Here is a 22,458-nt window from a genome sequence, read left to right as displayed (position 1 = left end):
CACACTCTACTGACTTTCTGTCTTCAAAGACTGACTGAGTAAAGGTGGACTAAATGGCACCAAGTCTCATTAGCCAAATCAAAACAGCCATCATCTCTGTTCGTTAGCAGCCTTACTGAGAGAAGCCATTTGATATGCAAAGCAATAATTATCTGGGTGTCCCAGGGCGAGGTGGAATTCATTCATCTTACCATTCATGTATTAATTGATAATACATCAAATGGGTAGATATGGATCAAGAGACCAAGAGGTGCCACGGTAAAGACAGCAAAGATGAGGGGTCTCCTTCACAGGGACTAACGACAGGAGGAAAGATGCAGACGTACAATTTCATGGATTTTATTGTTTTTTGTTATTTTTGTACAAAAGAGCAGATTTGGCATACAGATACATTCACTTGTCACAGGATTTCTGTTGCTTTTGTGATTTTAAATGCCAAATGAAAATCTTTATGAACATAAGGTGGAACTTTCCCTCATGCCTTCTCACTCGCTTTCCTTTTTAACTAAAAACCTGCCAAAAAATGATTTAATGTAGAAGATACCCTATGAACAGGAAAAAGAAAGAGAGGAAACTAGCATGCAGGAACCACATTTGTCAATAAGCTTCTAGTACTTTGAATGAGGAGAATGGCTTGACAAAGTGATAGTCCAGATTGCCGCAGTGTGGGCACTGCTGCACGTTGCTGTACTCAGAGAAATACTGCATGCCCACACGGACGTCCACCACAGCCTTCCCACAGTGCTTGCAGCTCAGCCTGGCCTGGGAGACACACAGACATCAGAACGTTCAGCTGGAGTCCTGATCTGAACCTCCCTGCACAGAGTTGCTGTAGTAGGACAGGCTGAATACTGCCGATACAACTGAAACCCATTCAAGAAACATCAATAATCAAATAGCAAATACTGACAGCACACAAATTAATATGAAGAAGAAAAAGGAGAAGCATAAAGTGACATTTCTCACCCTAAATGTTCTAAATATAACACAAAACTAAACATTTCACACTTATCTGCAGAATTTAAAAAATCTTTACTATAGTAAATAATTTTAGTTTCTAACCCTAGAATTTCAATTGCGTTGGTATATGCAGATGTTTAAGGAACTCTACTCCAAATCCATAATGAAATATTTGATGAGATTAATAAGATAGATGAGAGTCTTTCATTTTCTCTCCTGATTCATTAATATGAATACAATGGAAGGAAATGAACTTAATCACCAAACACACAACCAGACACCCAGCCTGAACCCAACAATCACTAAACACACAACCAGACACCCAACAATCACCAAACACACAACCAGACACCCAGACTAGACAATCTAGACTAATCCTGATCAAAACATACACCAAGAGGCAGCCAATCACAAGTCTAGGATTTTGTTTCTCCGTGTACTCACTTAGTATTACAACCGTCATCTCACCAAAGCTGCAGATGTCCTCCTCACTACCTTCTGATTCCATTTCCTGTACCAAATCATAACAGCTAACTCTCTGCATCCTCAGTAGGGCTTTTTCTCATGAAAAGGAAAAATTAATAAATGTTAAACTAAATTATGAATCTGAATGGAATGCTCCTTAAAATATTTACGAGGAAGGATTCCACACAATCTCGTCCAAGTAAAATATGACTGTAAAAATGTCATTAATCCTTTCAGAAATTCAGAGGTGGAGGTGGTGTGTAAAAGAACAGAGAATGGAGAGCAACCCCTTGTGATTCTGGACTGAATGTTCTCTGTGAGTTTAAAATTTTAATGGGTCAGCAAGTACTGAAACATCCCTACACAGTACTGACACATCCCTACATACTACTGACACATCCCTATATAACTACTCAGAAATCTAAAATGATGCTTCCTAATATAATTCTACAATTCTGCATATAATTCTGCATGAAATAAAGTTTAAAAGTAAAGTACAGAATAGGTCTGTCTTTTTTTACATATTACAGATCATTTGCAATGTGAATTTACATTTGGTGCCACAGGATATATTTGAAATAAATAAAATGTGTAATGGGATTATGGAATGATTTGAATTTTACAGTTTACTTCTGAACATGGCCAAGACCACAAGACCCAGACCAGGTACCAGTGGCTAAAATAACTGGTTAAACTTTTCAGCTCAGCTAAAATCCCAAATCACTGAGTGGGGACTATGAGTGCTTTCATGGTTCTTTGTTCTAAACACATCTGATCATACTGGGTTCAAGTCACGTTTAACATTACAAACACACGTTTGTTTCTTCTTTAGGCAGATTCTCCAAGCCACTCACATATCATTTCTCCTACATACTCCCCAACCACTTCAGTAGAAACACCCTGTAGAAGTTCAGTGACAGACTACAGTCCATCGTGATGCCATTCACAACTAGTGTGCACATTTCCACAACTCTGGCTCCTGGTCCAGCTGAGGTAGGAACACATACAGAAACCCCAGGAGCACTGGTCTGCCTTCACTGTCCTGCCAGGATCATGTCCTGCTGTCCCTGGTCCATTCCCACGATGCCCAGCCTCCCACAGGTCAGAGCTCAAAGAGGTCCAGCCTTTGCAGAATCTGCACAGACTTATCAGCAAAGACTCCTGTGCAGGGCAGCTGACAAACAAGCCGTCGGAAACAGCTTTAAAGAAGCGCTCAGTGCAGGAGTCTCTCGGACGGTGAGTGGAGCTTCTCGCTGTTAGGCACTCTAGAAATAGGCTAATTAAAATGGTACATTCACAACTAAATACAGGAATTTAACCAAATAGCTGAATATGTAGTTTCACTTCCTCTCAGCTGTGCAGCTCTAGCTGGTTAAGTGTTAAGTCTGAGAGCTTACAGTGTGATGTAAATCAGACCGTCAGGAGAGATCTCCACACTGGGCAACAGTATGCCAACAGTCATTTATTTACATCAGCAGAAACCTGACCACCAATGTAACAAAGATGCTATCAAAATTCAAAATAATGGGCCAATCTTTGACTATTTCTGAGATTCTCAGGTGAGGGTTAGGGTTAGAGTATGATGAGTTTCTGGTTTATTTGAATTTAATTAAAGGCAATACTGGAATTCTACTGGTCACTGAACTCAGTACTGAATATTTTCTGTTGTTGAATCAGCACATTAATGCCTAAACTTCATATAAACATTTAAAGAGGGATTGTATAGGCTGTCGCATGAAAAAACCCTTCTGATTGGGCATGCTACAGAAAAATGTGAAAATACTGCCTTTATAATTGAGATTTAAAGTCTCCTACCTGGCAACAGGGTGAAGCAGCCAGGATGTCATAGGTGTAGACGGTGCCCAGCTGGTGCCAGCTCCCATCCCAACGCGATCTGCACTTTATACACACGATTTTGTGCACACCCTCCAGGCAGTCGACACAGACGGCATACAGGTGCATCAGTCGCCCTGCAGGGGTAAGACCGGAGTAACCGCGTTACACCACCACCTTACTGCACGTGAGCCGTGTTACACCACCACACTACTGCACGCGAACAACGTTACACCACCACGTGAACCACTTTACACCACCACGTTAACGCACGTGAACCACGTTACACCACCACCTTTCTGCACGTGAGCCGTGTTACACCACCACATTACTGCACGCGAACCACGTTACACCACCACGTGAACCACTTTACACCACCACGTTAACGCACGTGAACCACATTACACCACAACTTTACTGCACGTGAACCACGTTACACTAGCACAATACTGCACGTGAGCCATGTTACACCACCACGTTACTGCACATTAACCATGTTACACCAGGTTAATGCACATTAACCACGTTACACTAGCACGATACTGCACGTGAGCCATGTTACACCACCACGTTACTGCACATTAACCATGTTACACCAGGTTAATGCACATTAACCACGTTACACCATGTTACTGCATGTTAACCACCTTACACCACCACGTTAACACATGTTAACCATGTTACACCACCACGTTACTGTACTGTACTGTGCTCTTTGCTGTCTGGTTGTCCTTACTACAGTACGAACACATTATGCAGTCAAAATAAGGCCCTGGGGTCATTATGATCTATAGGCAAACATTCTGGAAATCATGCAGCAACAGCCAAGTTGACAGTGCCACCAAAGCCTTATGATGTGATGTTTTAATTTAAGTTTTGCAATAAACAGCCAATATGATTTATGTCTCTCATTTACCGCAGTTTATGCCTTACTGATGTACTGAATATTCAGGTGACTGACAAACCTTTTCTCATAATGCAAAGTTTCAGCTTTAACTGCCGCCCACTTTCTGCTTTGCCATCTGGTTTATCAAGCTGTCATCTGTGTATAACATAACAGTAACCACAATAACAGTAAAAAAACCCAATAACCGCTACCTCAGTAACAGTAACAAACCACAATAACCGCTACCTCAGTAGCAGTAACAAAACCACAATACCCGCTACCTCAGTAACAGTAACAAAACCACAATAACCGCTACCTCAGTAACAGTAACAAAACCACCACAATTGCGAGAACAGTAACAACTCAACTGCAAAAGCAATAATAATAATAATCATCATCATCATCATCATCATCTTTGAACTTGAAAAAGCCAGTTTAAAAAAGTGTTTTACAGAGTAAAATTAGAATGATATATTTTTATCTTACTGAATAAATTAAGATAAGATATATTGCAAAAAATGAATATGTAAAAACAAAATTAAATATATTAAGATAAAAGATTTCTCTTAGAATAAGGAACAGCACTGCAGGCCTCATCGCTAAGGCCTCTGATCTGTGCCCAGATTATTAGGTTTCTAATTTATAGTTTATAAACCATGTAAGAAGCATTTTAAGTGAAGTGTGTATGTCTATTTTAAAGCTATGTTTGTTTTTAATTAGACACGTTCATATTTGTGAGAATATGAATATACTTGTAATTGAATACATATTCGTATTTGTTGACATATCAACATTTAACTACTAAAGCGTTTATTTCACTCTCACCTTGTAAGTGGCACGGCACGTCGTAATCGATCTCGTCGTGGCGTGAAGGGCTAAGGAAGAGTGTCCCGTCCACCAGTGGGAACTGCTCAAAGATGGGCAGCGTGCGGCGACACAGGGCGCAGTGCACCACGTTGCGGTGGCTGGCACTCAGTGCCGCCAGGATGAACTTCCTCAGGTCCTCGCCCTGGCCGGCCTGCGCGTCATCCTCCATGCGCACATGGTAAGCGTTTAGCTTGTGCCGCGGAATGTGCGCCAGCAGCTCGGAGAGGTCCAGCCTGCGCAGGAACTGCACGGGGCCGTCAGCCGGACTGAGCCGGGACAGGCAAGACGGGCCGAGGTCCGGGTGAACGCCCATGCGCCCGGCCTGGCCCACCGCCAGCGGGTGTCTCCGCCCACCCTCCGTGTGGACGGCACTCTTCAGGAAGTCGCCCAGGTGCCGTGAACTGCGTGGACCACCCACCACCTGTGGGCCAAAGAAAGAGAAGCCCGAGGGCGGAGACTGGCCGGGCGAGTCGCAGGGAGAGCGGACACCCAACATGGCCCCAGCCATCCCCCCTCCCCCGACACTGGGGCCAGGGTGGCTCCGCTCCTGAGAGTTCTGCCGATCCATGGACTGTCGCCGTGACAACTCTTGGCTAGAACCGCGGTGAGCAGATCTGCTGGGCAACTTCCCCTTCTTGGCTTCCTCCACGGCCTCGCCCCCCGCACTGGCCACGCCCCCTGTTGTTGCCACACCCACCTTCCCGCCGCCCTTCTCTGGGACCGCCTTCTTCTTGCGCTCATCCTGCATGCGTTTGACCTGGTACCAATCCGTGTCCTTCTTCAGGTGGCCCTGGCCACAGCGGCAGGAGCAGAAGCGGAATGCGAGGTCGTAACCTTTCTTCGTCCACATGTTTTGCCTGCACTGCTTCTCGTTCCAGCTGCGTGCGCGGCCGATGCAGTTGAACTGGGCCAGGATGCTGCTCTCCCACTCGTAGAAGCACTGCAGGTGCATCCAGTTGCCGTAGGGACAGTGGTCACTGTTGCATTGCACACGCTGGTAGTCGTCCTTATCCAGGTCAACGGCGCGGCCAAAACCGCATACGAGCGGCGTGGCACAGGGAGCCTCTACAAAAAACACACACAGGCAGGGTTTCCCCGAGCTGCAGTAACCCCTACTTCATCACATCATCATCATCGTCGTCGTCGTCGGACTGTTTCAGTCGAAGACCGTGGAGGTACGGGACAGAATGGGCTTTAAGTCAATTCATCTGAATGAACTGATTAATGTTTTTGAATGAATGAATGAATGAATGAATGAATGACAGCACATGGCATTTCACTACAGGGCTACTGCATGATGCACAGAGTTCTGATGAACTAAATGAATCAAGTAAATCCATCTGTGAGTCCTAAAGCAGACGGCCGTGTCCGACCTTGGACGATCCTTAAGTGCGTATCCCTCAATAGACAACTCAAGAAGTGCAGTTCAATAGCAGTTAACTGTATGAATCATGAAGCTTTATTTGTGGAAAATTGGTAGCTGAAATACACAGATTTATTATTTATATAAAGAGAGAGAGAGAGAGAGAGAGAGAGAGAGAGAGAGAGAGAGAGAGAGAGAGAGAGAGAGAGAGCAAGAGAGATTGTGGAGCAGTTTATGGGTGTGTGTGTGTGTGTGTGTGTGTGTGTGTGTGTGTGTGTGTGTGTGTGTGTGTGTGTGTGTGTGTGTGAGAATGAATGAAGCATAATGACCCAAATTCGTGTGTTTCATGCTATGAAAGATAGATAACTGCTACCACATCACATAATTCAGCTGAAAGACTCTACTAAGATGTGCTATTATCAAAATCTCATAACCATAATGCTGACTGTGTGCTACAGGGCGTCTATTAATACAATAAGCACACATATCTGATATGATATGATATGATATGATATGATATGATATAACATGACATCATTATTTCTAAGCTCTGACTCTGCACGTCTCCGTCAGGAGCAGGTACCCTTGAACAAGGCCTTCGCAACCTTGCCGAAGAAGGCGCGCGTTAGACGACAAGCAGCGCGCGCTCATATCTGGGTATGGCGTCACACTGCTCCTTTAACGCATGAGACGTGCTGACACCCGCGCACAACAAGTTCCTGCAAGTGCGGAAACACTGGCAAATCTACGCGCGCGACAAAGAAGCGCGACGACAATTTCGCTCGGCTCGTGCAACATATGGCGCGAGTGCGCGCTCCCCCGCGCGCTTCTCGGCCCTCCCTCCTCCCACGCGCCAGTACATGGAGCCCCCACATGTTTTCACACCGCACGGGCGATCTTACCCCCTCTGCTCTCGCGCTGCGGGGCCGCCGCGGCGCCCTGGGTTGCTCCGCTCGCGCCAGCGGAGGCTCCATTCTCTTGCTCGTCTCCACTACTATTCGCGCGCTTATTTCTCTTCCCCTTGTTGCTTTTCTGGTTAGGCATAGTGGTCCTCGTGATACTTAAGCAATGTCGCCCATCAACGACGGTCACCAAACATGTCCGCGTCTACCATGTCGCTCGTGCTGGACAAATGCAACGCTCTCGCCGAATCCCAGCACGCGGCACTGCAGATATTAGCGCGCGATCATCATGCAGATCCGTGCCGTCCTGACAGCGGAGGTCCACCATGAAGAAGGCGTGTCCGGGTCTTGTTTTGATTCCTGCTCTGGAGCGCGAGGGGCCGGGCGTCTCCGTGACGTAACGCGTCTCCGCCTCCACCTGCGTCCCACACAGCTCCGGGTTATTAATAGCACGAGCGACGGAGTCCCGGTCGGACTGTCCCGAGCTGCAGGAGCAGGAGTTTACCGGAGAGGAACACGCGCCGAGGTAAACGTAGACATGGTGCGCGACAACCCTGCGCAGCACGTTCGTGTTCGAGAGGAACTCCCAGCAGCGCTGGATTTGCCTTTCTGGATTATAAACACATGCTGACACGAAGGAAACCGCACAGTCTGAATCAACGTCAGTGGACGACTCCACTAAACACCTCTCATAACAGTAAAGTGAAGAGTCCAGCATACTTCTCAAGTTTATGTATTTCAAATTTTATTATCTACTGTTACACCTTTTTTAGTTTCCTGAGACAAACACAAGATCAACAGTGCGGCCAACACGTGGTCCAATTTAAAATCTGTCAAACCATCAGCCAAAATGAGACATGATTAAAAATTCACTTGTCCGTTCTGGGAAAGGATATTCCCAACTTCCTTACAGAAACCTGTGATATAAATCCCTCATAAGACAAAAATTTGTCCTGGATTTACTCAAATTCCCACAATGGAAAAGCTCATTTATCACATTTCCAATTTTACATTTATGTCCAGATTAATTAAACAGAAAATACTTGGTAAAATTCATCAAGTCCGACAGGCTACAAAACAATCAATCATTTGGTACAAGTACATGTGAACAACCACAATAAGTATTGCACTGGAAGAGCATTGGCTAATTGAAAAATTAACAGTAGAATTTATACTGAATTTATAGTGATGTAAAAAAAATATACAATACTGCCTTTGCTCACAAGTTGATACAGTACAAGATGGATATGCGTCAAACACAGTGTATGTCTGGAACTGCAGCCAAATATCCAAAATTATATATTTTTTTTAATTATTATTCACAAGAGGTGAAAACATGATTTTGGCAACAATCAACAATAAATGGAGATTTGGATGTTGGGTATTAGTCAATAGAAACTGTTCAAAACTTTAACTCTTAACAAAACAAGCTTTATAAAAATGTTCCGGTGTAGCATAGAAAAAACCACATTAACGTTTATTAGTCATCAAAAAGTTGCATGAATTCTTTAGCACTTTGAAAAGATGCTTTGTCTGTTCTCAAATGAACTTGTCAAGTTTATTCTTGCAGTAATATAACATCAACGTTGTCGTGGACCCCCTGCAGTAAGAGTTCCCCATCAAAGGTGATCACCTTCTTCCGCTTAGCCGCCTTAAGTGTCCCGACGAGAGCCTCGAACAGGTTGGCACACTTGTCATCATTAAAAAGAACTCCGAATTTGACACTGGTCCTCCCGTCAGCATCTGTAACAGAGCAACAGTGTCGACATCAAATCACATTCACCATGTCGTCATCATAATTGATACACGGTCAGCAGATACACAGTTATGCCTGTTTTTGTGCACTTCTTAAAAATACATAGTATAATATTCTGCACATAATCTTTGAATATATTTAAAGTCAGATCGAATTCTTCACGTCTCAATTTGCTGACAAGCTCTTAAAGGTCTAAACAGCAGAGTGACAGAACCTGCAAACCTACAGTCCATTTGACTGTAGAGGGAAACTGGGGCTACAGCCTGGATATCCAGCAGATACTATGAGCTAAAAACGCTTCCTATTGACAGTTAATACTAATTAATAAAACAGTTGTGAGTCACCTCCACTTAAATGTGCAGAAATTATTAAAGATCATCTTAAATCAAAGATGAATTTATATTAAATATATTAAATATGATTTAAAATGATCTTATATTAAAGATGATTAAAGGTGATCTTACTTTTGCTGCCTAGTCGCTGTATTTCATCTACGAGGAGGGTTATTTCATGATCCACATTCATCTTCTCCACTGAAAAAGATCCAAAGAGTTTAGGCACGTTTATCCAAATCATCACAGAACTGCTTCTGTCCGCACAATTTAGAGTAGTGGTTCACAGCCTAAAGAAGCTGGAGGAATCGGTGAAGGAACACCAGTTTAAAAGCAGTGGTAGATCAGTGAAGGTACTGGACTAGTAATCAGAAGGTTGCTGGGTCAAGCCCCGCCACTGTTGGGTCCCTGAGCAAAAGCCTTAATCTTCAAATGCTCAAGTTGCGTTGTCATAACTGTGTCACTTTGGATAAAAGTGTCAGGTAAATTTAAAACAGCAGAAGAAAGGAATTTCCTGCTTTTTCCCCCCAAAATCTCTTTCATCATACATTACAATCATCACAATGAAACTACAAAATATTTTATATATTGTAATATCAAAACTGTAGTTTGAGGACACACTTGGGCATGTTCTTGGGTGCAAGGCTAAAATGTGAACTTCATTTGTTAAAGTTGAGGAGCTTCACTGTGGCTTCCTACAAAGATCTTGTTCTTGGACAAAACAATGACACCAACCGTTCAGATGATGTCAATATCCTACTTGACCAAACATGGCTAAAGCAGCGGATGGGAGACGCACAGTGCCCAAGATGATTATAATAGAATGGGAAGACCGTCCTTATAATTATAGTGAAATTAAGCTGGCTCGTGCACTCCAGCCCAGACAACAGTCCAAACCCCAGCGCTGATCCAGACCAGCTCCACATGTAACTATGCGGGTCGGGTCAGACCAGCGCTGACCCAGACTGAGCCGCAGTGGGTGGATTGTAAAGGTTTAACCAGATTGTCAGGTTTCTGGTTATAAAAGCCAGTCACAAAGTTCTGGAATAAAAGGCTTCATTCACTGAAACAATACTCACGTGCATACGCACACATATTCTCATACATACATAGTGTGCCACAGAAGTAAGTTCACCCCTCTGCAAGATCACTTAAATGTGAAATGAATCAAAATTAGACCACAGTTTAGATTTACTGTATTAAAAATAGTCACAATAGGAACTCAGTACAACAAACGTCCATACACCTTTTATTATTGAGATTAAAATCTTGGATATACAAAATGTTGAAAAAAACCCATCTTTATTTGTGATGACAGCAACCAAACACCAAACCAAACACCAAACATGCTGGACCCCATCTAAGCTCAACACATTTATCTTGGTCTCATCTGACCACAGAATGTGCTCCCAATAGTCATCAGGCTTCCATGTTCATGTTCATGTTTCAAGCAAAGTGTAATCTCACAGTTTTGCGCTGATAAGCAAGCAAGCTTTTTTCTTGGATGTTACCCATAGCGACGTCCTTCACCTCGTCTGAGCCGTCATTCAGCCCTCTGTGTTTCAGAGTTAAACTGTGCCTGTTGCGCATTGTGCATGGCATCATTTAATGAGGACAGCCTCTAGTTTGTGTTAGTGGTACTCTGACTTGTTCTGTACGTAATTGCTGCTGTATCCGTGTTTCGACAGATCTTCCTGTGTCCTTTTCTAACTGTGTGAAGTTTCAGTCAGATTTATCCCTGTGGAGCCCTGACGCAGACATGCAGACACAGCCCACACCTGCAAAACTCAGAAGGTTCTGCAGTTCAAAGGTCATTTAATAACCATGTTTATGTAATTATGCTAACTGGAAAACACAGCTGTACTCCGTTGTTTCAATAAATCACAGGTTTTCTAACTGGTGTGTCAGTGATCACAGGCATATTCACTTGTTCACATTTGTTGTGTTGATTTTCTGCTTTGGGGTCTGTATTTCACTATAGTCTTTCATCATTAAGAGGTGATACAGATTTGATTCATTTGACATTTACGTGATATTGCAAAAGGGTGAACTCACATCTGTTGTATCCTCTATATAGTCATACAACAAATGTTCTTTCACAGAACAAGTTAAGAGACAACACTTGAATGATCCCCAAGATGAAATTAGAGGCTACATGATGTGTTTGCTAAAGTGCAAAGAATACTGTAGCGGTGTTACAGATATATAACTTTTCTTTTTTTGCAATTACAGCCAAAATTGCTGCTTCAGTTTGTTATAGTATTGATCACAGTAATAAGGTACCCAGCAAATGCAGTATTTCTGTACAATGCAGTATCGTATGAAAGAACGTGACCTGTGCAGCTCAGGCCGCAAGACAATGCAGTGGAGATGCACAGTTGTGCTGAGACGAGTCAGAGCGCAGAGTTGTAGTATGACTGCAGGGAGAAGCGCGCGCGTTCCACGGCACTCCTCCAGGTCCGGAATGTTTTGGGGGGTGAGAGGGCTTCTTCAAGATCACTGCTAAGTTAGCACCCTTTCGCTTTTATGTTTACCAGCACACAGTTTGGTTTCTCCGAGTTTTATAGTTTACAGTGTGCAAAATGTCCTTCGGAGCCACCAGTCTAAATGTGGTGAGGGTCATTTCTTTTTGGGTGGGTGAGATGGGGACGCCTGCCCCAGCCTACACACCTGCGGCGATGTAACGCTTTTCACACGATTTAGGCAATTATCGGGGTCAATCTTTACGTGTTTTTATTGGACTGCTGATCCTGCAGTCCGGAGGAATCACGGACCGGTGTGCCAACGGACAAATGATGACTAGATTCAGCCGCTTACACCCCGCGAGCTACTGCCTACCTGGGAACGCGGAAGTTCCCCAGGTTTCTCAATAAGCAACAACAATCAGTCGAGCATTTGAAACACATGCAGTGCATTTATGAGGCACAGTCATGCTGCTCAAAACGGGGAAGTATTGAGACATATTTAGAGGAAAACTGTTCTACGATCAGCGAACAGGGTTTTTCTCCTTATAACCAGACACTGAGGCCGGGCGTAGTTCTGTAGGCTGCTCCACATGTATATCCACATTATTTGACCTGCCTTCATTATTATCATGCGCAATTAAACTGTAAATATCGTAAAAGTTGCTAGAGGCCGAACTTACCTTGATGAGGGTGTTTCCGCCTCGCGCCGAATGGAGCATTCGATGCGCGAGACGAGGAAGCGACGCCATAAAAGGAGCTGCGTCTGACGTCATTGGGCTAATGGGGATGTAATATTTTATAGTGTAGTAATATAGAATAGTAAAGGAATATAGTATAGTGTAGTAATATAGAATAGTAAAGGAATATAGTATAGTGTAGTAATATAGGATAGTATAGTAAGATAGTATAGTAAGGTAATATAGTATAGTAATATTGTATAGTATAGTAATATAGTATAGTATAATATACAGTTACATGGCACAAATGGGAATGTTATTCGTGTTATCATCTTAATTGTTTTAGTGTCATTTTCTTAACGATCAGGAAACTATAGCCTACTAAATTTTCCCACACGTGAAATAAAAATAGGCGTTTGTTTGCCTTTGGCCACCAGATGGCAGTGTACATCAAGGTTTCTCGTGCTGTAGGTTCTGCCCTGAGGGGAAAATAGCGTCGTGGGGCAGGGGCAGTTTCCACAGCGCATGAAACACGCATGAGCAGCCGGACTTTTATATCATCAGGCGTTTAAAAATGCGCCGATCATGTCGTGATGAAATTAACTGTCCAATCAGGGAGCAGCTTTGTCATCTGAGAATTGTAGTTCAGTATATCCCGAAGGGTCACTGGAGAACAACCTCGTGCAGATGGACTTTAAACTACAGTCGAGTGCACTTCCGGTGATAGTTGGAAGTCGCTGTACTCGTGCGGGCACCGTAAACTCTGGAAGGGTATAATTATAACGTTCAGGTTGTGATAGTAGTGTGGCGTCCCGTTAACGGACTGTCTACGTCCGTAGTCCACACATGGCGGCTCCGGGACGGTCTGCGCCAGAACCTGCACAGTGGCCCCGGCTTGCAAAGCTCGCTGCGTCTGCATGCGCCGCTACTGTTGCAGAACTGGGTAAAGCCGCTAACCAGTTAAACCAGTAGCAAACGAAGCGCTCTATTCCTAAACATAGCCAAACAGGTCTGGACTAATGTGCTTATTTATGTCAGTATCTCTTTGTCAACTCCGTTTTTAGTCACATTCCCGCTCGATCTTACGAAAACGAGGCTTCAAATACAAGGGGAAGCTGGTGTTAGGGAGCACGTGAGGCGTGCAGCATCCCAGCCAGCACACAGGGGGATGCTCAGCACGGCCGTGGGGATAGTCCGCGAAGAGGGGCCCCTGAAATTATGGCAAGGGGCAACACCAGCTATCTACAGACATATAGGTAAAGTTTTCGCTGCAAGTTGGACATTCTGGTCTTGGGAATCCAACTGGCTAAACTCTGCTATAGATATACATAAGGAAGCTGCTCACCAAATGCACAGGACTTGAGACCCGTTTCTGACGTCTTGTTTCAGTGTATTCAGGAGGCAGGATGCTGCTCTATGAACAGCTCAGGGAATCTGTTTTAGGAAGATCCAAAGATGGCGGCAGCTTTCCAGTTTGGTAAGAGCAGATGTGTGAGTTCCCATTTTACGTGACCTACCACAGACGACTGCGAGCGTCATAGCCTTTACGAGACCTAACACAGACGACTGCGAGCGTCATAGCTTTTACGAGACCTAACACAGACGACTGCGAGCGTCCTAGCCTTTACGTGACCTAACACAGACCACTGCGAGCGTCCTAGCCTTTACGTGACCTAACACAGACCACTGCGAGCGTCATAGCCTTTACGTGACCTAACACAGACCACTGCGAGCGTCATAGCCTTTACGTGACCTAACACAGACCACTGCGAGCGTCATAGCCTTTACGTGACCTAACACAGACCACTGCGAGCGTCATAGCCTTTACGTGACCTAACACAGACCACTGCGAGCATCATAGCCTTTACGTGACCTAACACAGACCACTGCGAGCGTCATAGCCTTTACGTGACCTAACACAGACCACTGCGAGCGTCATAGCCTTTACGACACCTAACACAGACCACTGCGAGCGTCATAGCCTTTACGTGACCTAACACAGACGACTGCGAGCGTCATAGCCTTTACGTGACCTAACACAGACGACTGCGAGCGTCATAGCCTTTACGAGACCTAACACAGACGACTGCGAGCGTCATAGCCTTTACGTGACCTAACACAGACGACTGCGAGCGTCATAGCCTTTACGTGACCTAACACAGACCACTGCGAGCGTCATAGCCTTTACGTGACCTAACACAGACAACTGCGAGCGTCATAGCCTTTACGTGACCTAACACAGACGACTGCGAGCGTCATAGCCTTTACGTGACCTAACACAGACGACTGCGAGCGTCATAGCCTTTACGTGACCTAACACAGACCACTGCGAGCGTCATAGCCTTTACGTGACCTAACACAGACCACTGCGAGCGTCATAGCCTTTACGTGACCTAACACAGACCACTGCGAGCGTCATAGCCTTTACGTGACCTAACACAGACGACTGCGAGCGTCATAGCCTTTACGTGACCTAACACAGACCACTGCGAGCGTCATAGCCTTTACGTGACCTAACACAGACGACTGTGAGCGTCATAGCCTTTACGTGACCTAACACAGACCACTGCGAGCGTCATAGCCTTTACGTGACCTAACACAGACGACTGCGAGCGTCATAGCCTTTACGTGACCTAACACAGACGACTGCGAGCGTCATAGCCTTTACGTGACCTAACACAGACGACTGCGAGCGTCATAGCCTTTACGTGACCTAACACAGACCACTGCGAGCGTCATAGCTTTTACGAGACCTAACACAGACGACTGCGAGCGTCCTAGCCTTTACGTGACCTAACACAGACCACTGCGAGCGTCCTAGCCTTTACGTGACCTAACACAGACCACTGCGAGCGTCATAGCCTTTACGTGACCTAACACAGACCACTGCGAGCGTCATAGCCTTTACGTGACCTAACACAGACCACTGCGAGCGTCATAGCCTTTACGTGACCTAACACAGACCACTGCGAGCGTCATAGCCTTTACGTGACCTAACACAGACCACTGCGAGCGTCATAGCCTTTACGTGACCTAACACAGACCACTGCGAGCGTCATAGCCTTTACGTGACCTAACACAGACCACTGCGAGCGTCATAGCCTTTACGACACCTAACACAGACCACTGCGAGCGTCATAGCCTTTACGTGACCTAACACAGACGACTGCGAGCGTCATAGCCTTTACGTGACCTAACACAGACGACTGCGAGCGTCATAGCCTTTACGAGACCTAACACAGACGACTGCGAGCGTCATAGCCTTTACGTGACCTAACACAGACGACTGCGAGCGTCATAGCCTTTACGTGACCTAACACAGACCACTGCGAGCGTCATAGCCTTTACGTGACCTAACACAGACGACTGCGAGCGTCATAGCCTTTACGTGACCTAACACAGACGACTGCGAGCGTCATAGCCTTTACGTGACCTAACACAGACGACTGCGAGCGTCATAGCCTTTACGTGACCTAACACAGACCACTGCGAGCGTCATAGCCTTTACGTGACCTAACACAGACAACTGCGAGCGTCATAGCCTTTACGTGACCTAACACAGACCACTGCGAGCGTCATAGCCTTTACGTGACCTAACACAGACGACTGCGAGCGTCATAGCCTTTACGTGACCTAACACAGACCACTGCGAGCGTCATAGCCTTTACGTGACCTAACACAGACGACTGTGAGCGTCATAGCCTTTACGTGACCTAACACAGACCACTGCGAGCGTCATAGCCTTTACGTGACCTAACACAGACGACTGCGAGCGTCATAGCCTTTACGTGACCTAACACAGACGACTGCGAGCGTCATAGCCTTTACGTGACCTAACACAGACCACTGCGAGCGTCATAGCCTTTACGTGACCTAACACAGACGACTGCGAGCGTCATAGCCTTTACGTGACCTAACACAGACGACTGCGAGCGTCATAGCCTTTACGTGACCTAACACAGACCACTGCGAGCGTCATAGCCTTTACGTGACCTAACACAGACCACTGCGAGCGTCATAGCCTTTACGTGACCTAACACAGACGACTGCGAGCGTCATAGCCTTTACGTGACCTAACACAGACCACTGCGAGCGTCATAGCCTTTACGTGACCTAACACAGACGACTGCGAGCGTCATAGCCTTTACGTGACCTAACACAGACGACTGCGAGCGTCATAGCCTTTACGTGACCTAACACAGACCACTGCGAGCGTCATAGCCTTTACGTGACCTAACACAGACGACTGCGAGCGTCATAGCCTTTACGTGACCTAACACAGACGACTGCGAGCGTCATAGCCTTTACGTGACCTAACACAGACCACTGCGAGCGTCATAGCCTTTACGTGACCTAACACAGACCACTGCGAGCGTCATAGCCTTTACGTGACCTAACACAGACGACTGTGAGCGTCATAGCCTTTACGTGACCTAACACAGACCACTGCGAGCGTCATAGCCTTTACGTGACCTAACACAGACCACTGCGAGCGTCATAGCCTTTACGTGACCTAACACAGACGACTGTGAGCGTCATAGCTGTTACTGTCTGCAGGAAGGCAGCAGTTGGTGGACTGGTGTCTGGGGCACTGGGGCAGTTCTTGGCCAGTCCTACTGATCTGGTTAAAGTGCAGATGCAGATGGAAGGAAAAAGGAAACTGGAGGGCCAGCCGCCACGGTGAGCAGTCACAGTCTCTCTTTCTCTCTCACACACACACACGCACACACACGCATACACACAATCCCTCATCAGGAATGTCTGTCCTTGACCATGTTTGAGTCACTGATGGTTTGGATTAACAGGGTGCGTGGGGTTCACCATGCTTTCATAAAGATCGCTTCAGAGGGAGGTCTCCGTGCTCTCTGGGCTGGCTGGGCTCCTAATGTCCAGAGAGCTGCTCTGGTCAACCTGGGAGGTACCACAGAGCGCACACACTTCACACACTTCAAATGAATTCAACAAACGAACCAAAGCCATTTGAACAGTCGGGCACTCTGTAAAGGCTGTCTGATTATATTCTCTCTAACGTCTGTCTGATTGTATCTACACTATAAAGTCTGCCTGATTGAGTCTATGCTGTAAAGTTTGTCTGAATATATTCTTTCCTTTTGAAACTTAGACCTCACAACCTACGACAGTGTGAAGCATTTTCTGTTGAGAAATGCTACGTTACAGGATAATTGTCTTTGTCATGGACTAGCCAGGTGAATCTGTCTCACTGCAGTTTTTTTAAGGCACCACGAGAATGTGATGTGTAGCAGACATTTCCAACATATTTTTACAGCACTTGTTCTGGGTTGGTCGCAGCTACAATGGGAACGCCAGCCGACGTGGTTAAAACGCGAATAATGAACCAGCCCTGGGATTCAAATGGAAAGTGAGGGCAAAAATTTGTTTGTTTAAAATAATACTGCAACTAAAAGCTTAAGGCTCCTAGCAATACATCACCAAAGCATTATGGGAATATGTTGCCATGGTTAAGTTACATAATGCTAATTAGTACTACTTCACTGATAGGAATGTTGGTATAGTGATCCTTTAAGAATTAGGGGAGTATAAATTGACATCTGTAACTGATTGGACACAGACATTTTCTGTTTTAGCTCTGGACCCCAGTATGTTTTTGAAATCAGTGACTGTGTATTTATATGTATTTAATTTATATGTATTTAAATGTATTTATATTTAGACTGAGTGAACTGTACAGGAATCAGAGCTGTTCATCACAGGTAGTTCCCACATTTCATTGGGACTTCATTTTTGTTTCTTGGTTTGTTTGTTTTTTTGTTGCTGTAGAGGTCTCCTATACAAGTCTTCTGTGGACTGCCTTGTACAGACTGTCAAGATAGAGGGATTTTTATCACTCTACAAAGGCTTCCTACCAACGTGGTTACGAATGGTACAGTTTTGAACATTAGTTCCTTTTGTCAAAGTTGTGTGGCTTTGTGTGTGCGGCTGTATCTGTGTTTGTGAATCTGTGTTTGTGTGTATGCAGGTGTATCTGTGTGTGTATCTGTGATTGTGTATCTGTGGGTGTGTGTATCTTTGTTTGTGCATCTCTGTGTGTATCTGTATTTGTCCATTGCAGGCTCCCTGGTCTATGACCTTCTGGCTGAGTTTTGAACAGATCAGACGAGCATTGGGCATCGACACATTCTGAACATCTGAATCAGAGGAGAATAAACTGCTGTCTGCTGTGGACAGAGTCTTTTAACTCCCTGTCTGTTATTCTGAGTTTGATTCTTCATCCCTCCACCACCCTGTCAAGTTTTCAATACCCCCTTTTTGATTTTCATTAATCTCCGTGAAACAGGTCACGAACACTGGTTTTGTCCCTCGGGTATTTCTGAAACAAGATTAAAGAGAAAGTGACGTGTGCTGAGTGGGGGAGTCACATAATTTGCTGTTATTAAACAAAACATTTCATTCAGGGCTTTAACCTGCTTTATCTTGCTGTCAAATGTACACAGGTCTACTTTATCAGTAACAGAAGACCTGCATCGTAAAAGCAGTGCGCCGAATAACAAAGTTTTAGCCAAACTGGTCGCTAGGAGGCGCGCAACGTTGCTGAGCAGGAAGTGCGACCCGGAACATAAACTCACCCTGCTGTGAGGTTTGTTAGCGGCGGAGGAAGATGGCAACCTCGCGTCGCAGTGATGCTTCCAAGCGGCTGGTGCAGTACGTGGTCGTCCGGGCGGACCTCGTCGACGCACTGTCCTGGCCTTTAGGAGCCGTCATCACGCAGGCGTGCCACGCCGCCACGGCTGCCATTCACCTGCACTACGCAGACACGCACACCCAGGACTACCTGGCGGACCTGGACAGCATGCACAAGGTGGTCCTGCAGGTGAGCGCGCACAGGCTCGCGCCTGTCATGCTGAGTATTCTAGACGCTCGCGCGTCATGTAATCTACGGGATTGGTGATGTAGCCTACGTAAGGGGTAGTAACGGACAGACCAGAGACGCCATTCGGGGTTGCTGGTGCTGAGCGGGACACAGGGCGTCGGTAATATGTCATTAATTTCGCTCCTAGGCGCCAGACGAGCCAAGTCTCGCGGCGTTATCCGCGTCGCTGCGTGAAAAAGGCATCGCGCACAAGCTGTGGGTGGAGCAGCCGGAGAACACGCCCACGTGCCTGGCCCTGAAGCCGTACCCGAGGGACACGGTGCACCCGCTGCTCAGAAAGCTCGAGCTCTTCAAATGACGCCTCTCCCTCACCAGCCTCGCGCTCACACGCGCCCCGTGAGCGTGCCCTTGGAGAACGCTGCTGATGCAAGAGGAAGGACATTACGTCTCTCCGTAGTTACTGGAGATATATATATAAATAAAGAATATAGGTTGAGTTATAAATAAACCTTGACCTACATCACCGTAGTCGTTTTGTTCACCCTAAGACTTAAGCGGATTAAACGTGTTTATTCTTGATTCAGCTGACATTAAACCACACTGGTTTGGACTTGTCCCAGAGGTATTGATGTTTCACAGACTGCTTTTGTCTTGTTTGAATCACTCTATGCTACATACTTGATAGGGCTATTAATCCAAACCAATTTAATTTGCACCTGTAGTGGACTGTGGGTGAAGATAACTGGAGGACATCCAGTTATTTGGACTGGAGTTATGGTATGTGGAATATGGTTCATATAGGACCTAGAGTGGGTAAAATGATTTGATCCCCTGCCTAGTTTGTAAATTTACCCCCTCACAAAGACATGAACAGACTATAATTTTCATGAGAAACCTAACAGAGAGAGACAAAATATCAACAAAGAAATCCAACATAAAAACTTTAAATAAAAGGTTATAAATTAATTGAAATAAGTATTTGATCCTCAAGCAAAACATGACTTAGTACTTGGTGGAGAAACCCCTGTTGGCAAGCACAGAGGTCATAGGTTTCTTGTAGTTGGTCACCAGGTTTGCGTACGTCTCAGGGGGGATTTTGGCCCCCTCCTCTTTAGACACTCTCTAAATCCTGAAGGTTGCAAGGATGTCGCTTGGCAACTGAAAGTTTGAGCTCCCTCCACAGATTTTCTATGGGATTAAGGTCCAGAGACTGGCTAGGCCACTCCAGGATCTTAAATGTGCTTCTTCTTTAGCCACTGCTTTGTTGACTTGGCCGTATGTTTTGGGTCATTGTCATGCTGGAAGACCCATCCATGACCATCTTCAGTGTTTTGGCTGAGGCCAGGAGGTTCTCATTCAGGATTCTACGGTACATGGCCCCGTTCATCTGCCCCTCAACGCGGTGAAGTGTTCCTGTACCTCCGTGTTTGACAGTGGGGATGGTGTTCTTGGGGTGATATCCAGCATTTCTCTGTCTCCAAACACGGCGAGTTGAGTTGATGCAAAAGAGCTCAATTTTGGTCTCATTTCACCACATGACATTCTCCCAAGCCTTCTCTGAATCATTCAGGTGTTCATTGGCCATCTTTAGACGGGCCTGTACATGATCCTTCTTGAGCAGAGGGACTTTGCGGGCACTGCAGGATCTCAATCCATCACAGTGAAGTGTGTTACTAATGGTTTACTTGCTGAGTGTGCTCCCAGCTCCCTTGAGATCATTAACAAGCTCCTTCTGTGTAATTCTGGGCTGACACCTCACCTTTCTCAGAATCATCCTTACCCCATGAGGTGAGATCTTACATGGAACTCCAGAGTGAGGGTAATTGACTGTTGACCATTTTCAAATTATCACGACAACAGTGGTCTCTTTATCACCAAGCTTCTTTCTGATGTTCTTGTAGCCCATTCCAGTCTTGTGCAGGTCTTGTCCCTGACTCCCTTTCACATCTCCTTGGTCTTTCCCATGGTGGTCGAGAGATTTGAATGGAAGAGACTGATTCTGTGACAGGTGTCTTTTATACACATAACGAGGTGAGATTAAGAGTACATTCTTAAAGGGGCAGGACTAATTTGTGTGCCTCATGGGCACATAACTGGTCAGTGGGGGTCAGATTTATTGCTGGTTGGTAGGGGATCAAATGCTTATTTAACTTAATCAAATACAAATTAATTTATAACCTTTATTTACTGTTTTTATTTTGGATTTCTTTGTTGATATTCTGTCTCTCTTTGTTAAAATAAAGATACCATGAAAATTATAGTCTGTTCATATCTTTGTAAGGGGGTAAACTTACAAAATCAGCAGGGGATCAAATGATCATTTTCCCCACTGTATAAGAGTTGTAATTTAATACACTACTGCTTAGAAACATGAAAAAAGGCATGTGATGTCCAGACTACCTGGCCAGAGAGTGTCTGTCCCTTTACCAGTCTGAACATGAACCTTAGACTGGTTCAAACAGATGAGATACACTACAAAGTCATTTAACATGACTTTCTAGAGTGCAAAAAAGAACCAGACATATAACAAAGTCATTGGACTAAATTTTGTTGTTAGTGGGGATCCTTTGATTTCGGTGAAGAGAAGAGCACGCTACTAGAAACGAGTGAGAGGACAGGCACAGGAAACACTTTTTACATGGTGCTTTTATTGCAATGTGTTGCACTCTCACATTAATGGATGTTATAGAGATTTGTTAGTCAAAGCGTTACTTCCTTCAAGGTCTGCATCTTCACCTTGGACAAGCAACAGGAGGCCCAAATGCACGAGGTGTGGATGTTGTGTGTTTGTGTGTGCACGCATGTATGTTGTGTGTGAGTGTGTGTTGTATGTTGTGTTTGTGCATGTATGTTGTGTGTGTGTTGTGTATGTTTTATGCATACGTGTGTAAACGTTTTCAGTTTAAGCAGCCACATGTTTCCATGACATGGAGAAGAGAAATAAGACTGATGACGTAGCTGTGAAGACAGAGCTCTGCCTCTGCAGGTCCTGGACCAGCATGGAACTGATTGTCTACAACGTCCTAAGAAAGGTAGGATTATCCAGACATGCCTGGACACACAGAACCAAAACAAGAAAAGAAAAGAAACCAACCAACCAGA

The 22,458-nt window shown here is 45.2% G+C and overlaps 4 protein-coding genes across 8 annotated transcripts; 2 read left to right on the top strand and 2 right to left on the bottom strand.

The window, feature by feature from the left end:
• Nucleotides 1–315: 315 nt before the first annotated feature.
• Nucleotides 316–7,629, bottom strand: heca (hdc homolog, cell cycle regulator). Of its 5 annotated transcripts, none has more exons than XM_027019337.2 (5): nucleotides 7,277–7,627; nucleotides 4,970–6,076; nucleotides 3,241–3,395; nucleotides 1,405–1,471; nucleotides 590–762 (listed from the first exon to the last, which is right to left on the bottom strand). In XM_027019337.2, the coding sequence occupies exons 1-5, from the start codon at nucleotides 7,416–7,418 to the stop codon at nucleotides 692–694; spliced, it is 1,542 nt and encodes a 513-aa protein (XP_026875138.1). In that variant the 5' UTR covers nucleotides 7,419–7,627; the 3' UTR covers nucleotides 590–691. The 5 variants fall into 5 exon arrangements, 4 of the variants coding, with proteins under 4 accessions (XP_026875136.1, XP_026875138.1, XP_026875137.1 ...); XM_027019336.2 differs by lacking the exon at nucleotides 590–762 and adding an exon at nucleotides 769–863 and having other exon boundaries at nucleotides 7,277–7,629; XR_004775811.1 differs by lacking the exon at nucleotides 590–762 and adding an exon at nucleotides 2,433–2,569 and having other exon boundaries at nucleotides 1,457–1,471; nucleotides 7,277–7,628.
• Nucleotides 7,630–8,004: 375 nt separating this feature from the next.
• Nucleotides 8,005–12,564, bottom strand: abracl (ABRA C-terminal like). The gene is made up of 3 exons (XM_027019342.2): nucleotides 12,510–12,564; nucleotides 9,497–9,565; nucleotides 8,005–9,019 (listed from the first exon to the last, which is right to left on the bottom strand). The coding sequence occupies exons 2-3, from the start codon at nucleotides 9,555–9,557 to the stop codon at nucleotides 8,835–8,837; spliced, it is 246 nt and encodes an 81-aa protein (XP_026875143.1). The 5' UTR covers nucleotides 9,558–9,565; nucleotides 12,510–12,564; the 3' UTR covers nucleotides 8,005–8,834.
• Nucleotides 12,565–13,009: 445 nt separating this feature from the next.
• On the top strand, nucleotides 13,010–19,093 carry slc25a27 (solute carrier family 25 member 27). Its single transcript, XM_027019340.2, has 9 exons — nucleotides 13,010–13,449; nucleotides 13,571–13,762; nucleotides 13,896–13,983; nucleotides 17,064–17,186; nucleotides 17,312–17,424; nucleotides 17,629–17,713; nucleotides 17,794–17,886; nucleotides 18,306–18,408; nucleotides 18,598–19,093. Exons 1-9 carry the CDS (start codon nucleotides 13,353–13,355, stop codon nucleotides 18,667–18,669), a joined length of 966 nt encoding a protein of 321 aa, XP_026875141.2. The 5' UTR covers nucleotides 13,010–13,352; the 3' UTR covers nucleotides 18,670–19,093.
• A 6-nt stretch (nucleotides 19,094–19,099) lies between these two features.
• ptrhd1 (peptidyl-tRNA hydrolase domain containing 1) lies at nucleotides 19,100–19,977 on the top strand. The gene is made up of 2 exons (XM_027019341.2): nucleotides 19,100–19,356; nucleotides 19,544–19,977. The coding sequence occupies exons 1-2, from the start codon at nucleotides 19,144–19,146 to the stop codon at nucleotides 19,712–19,714; spliced, it is 384 nt and encodes a 127-aa protein (XP_026875142.2). The 5' UTR covers nucleotides 19,100–19,143; the 3' UTR covers nucleotides 19,715–19,977.
• The last annotated feature ends 2,481 nt before the right edge of the window (nucleotides 19,978–22,458 follow it).

This window comes from Electrophorus electricus, chromosome 3 (assembly GCF_013358815.1).
Source record: "Electrophorus electricus isolate fEleEle1 chromosome 3, fEleEle1.pri, whole genome shotgun sequence".
NCBI classification, from domain to species: Eukaryota; Metazoa; Chordata; class Actinopteri; order Gymnotiformes; family Gymnotidae; genus Electrophorus; species Electrophorus electricus.
Note: the sequence above shows the minus strand (reverse complement) of the source record. Positions and strands in the feature narration are given on the sequence as shown.

What these genes read in the sequence shown, in the direction of transcription:
- ptrhd1 (XM_027019341.2), top strand. Translation starts at nt 19,144, where the DNA reads ATGGCAACCTCGCGTCGCAGTGATGCTTCCAAGCGGCTGGTGCAGTAC. An exon ending in TGCACAAGGTGGTCCTGCAG is followed by an intron (nt 19,357 to 19,543) that starts GTGAGCGCGCAC and finishes TTTCGCTCCTAG; the next exon opens with GCGCCAGACGAGCCAAGTCT.
- heca (XM_027019335.2), bottom strand. Translation starts at nt 7,418, where the DNA reads ATGCCTAACCAGAAAAGCAACAAGGGGAAGAGAAATAAGCGCGCGAAT. An exon ending in GCAGCGCGAGAGCAGAGGGG is followed by an intron (nt 6,077 to 7,276) that starts GTAAGATCGCCC and finishes TGTTTTTTGTAG; the next exon opens with AGGCTCCCTGTGCCACGCCG. An exon ending in CTGCTTCACCCTGTTGCCAG is followed by an intron (nt 763 to 3,240) that starts GTAGGAGACTTT and finishes TGTGTCTCCCAG; the next exon opens with GCCAGGCTGAGCTGCAAGCA.
- slc25a27 (XM_027019340.2), top strand. Translation starts at nt 13,353, where the DNA reads ATGGCGGCTCCGGGACGGTCTGCGCCAGAACCTGCACAGTGGCCCCGG. An exon ending in TGCTCTGGTCAACCTGGGAG is followed by an intron (nt 17,425 to 17,628) that starts GTACCACAGAGC and finishes TTTGAAACTTAG; the next exon opens with ACCTCACAACCTACGACAGT. An exon ending in CCCTGGGATTCAAATGGAAA is followed by an intron (nt 17,887 to 18,305) that starts GTGAGGGCAAAA and finishes TTGTTGCTGTAG; the next exon opens with AGGTCTCCTATACAAGTCTT.
- abracl (XM_027019342.2), bottom strand. Translation starts at nt 9,557, where the DNA reads ATGAATGTGGATCATGAAATAACCCTCCTCGTAGATGAAATACAGCGA. An exon ending in ACAGCGACTAGGCAGCAAAA is followed by an intron (nt 9,020 to 9,496) that starts GTAAGATCACCT and finishes GCTCTGTTACAG; the next exon opens with ATGCTGACGGGAGGACCAGT.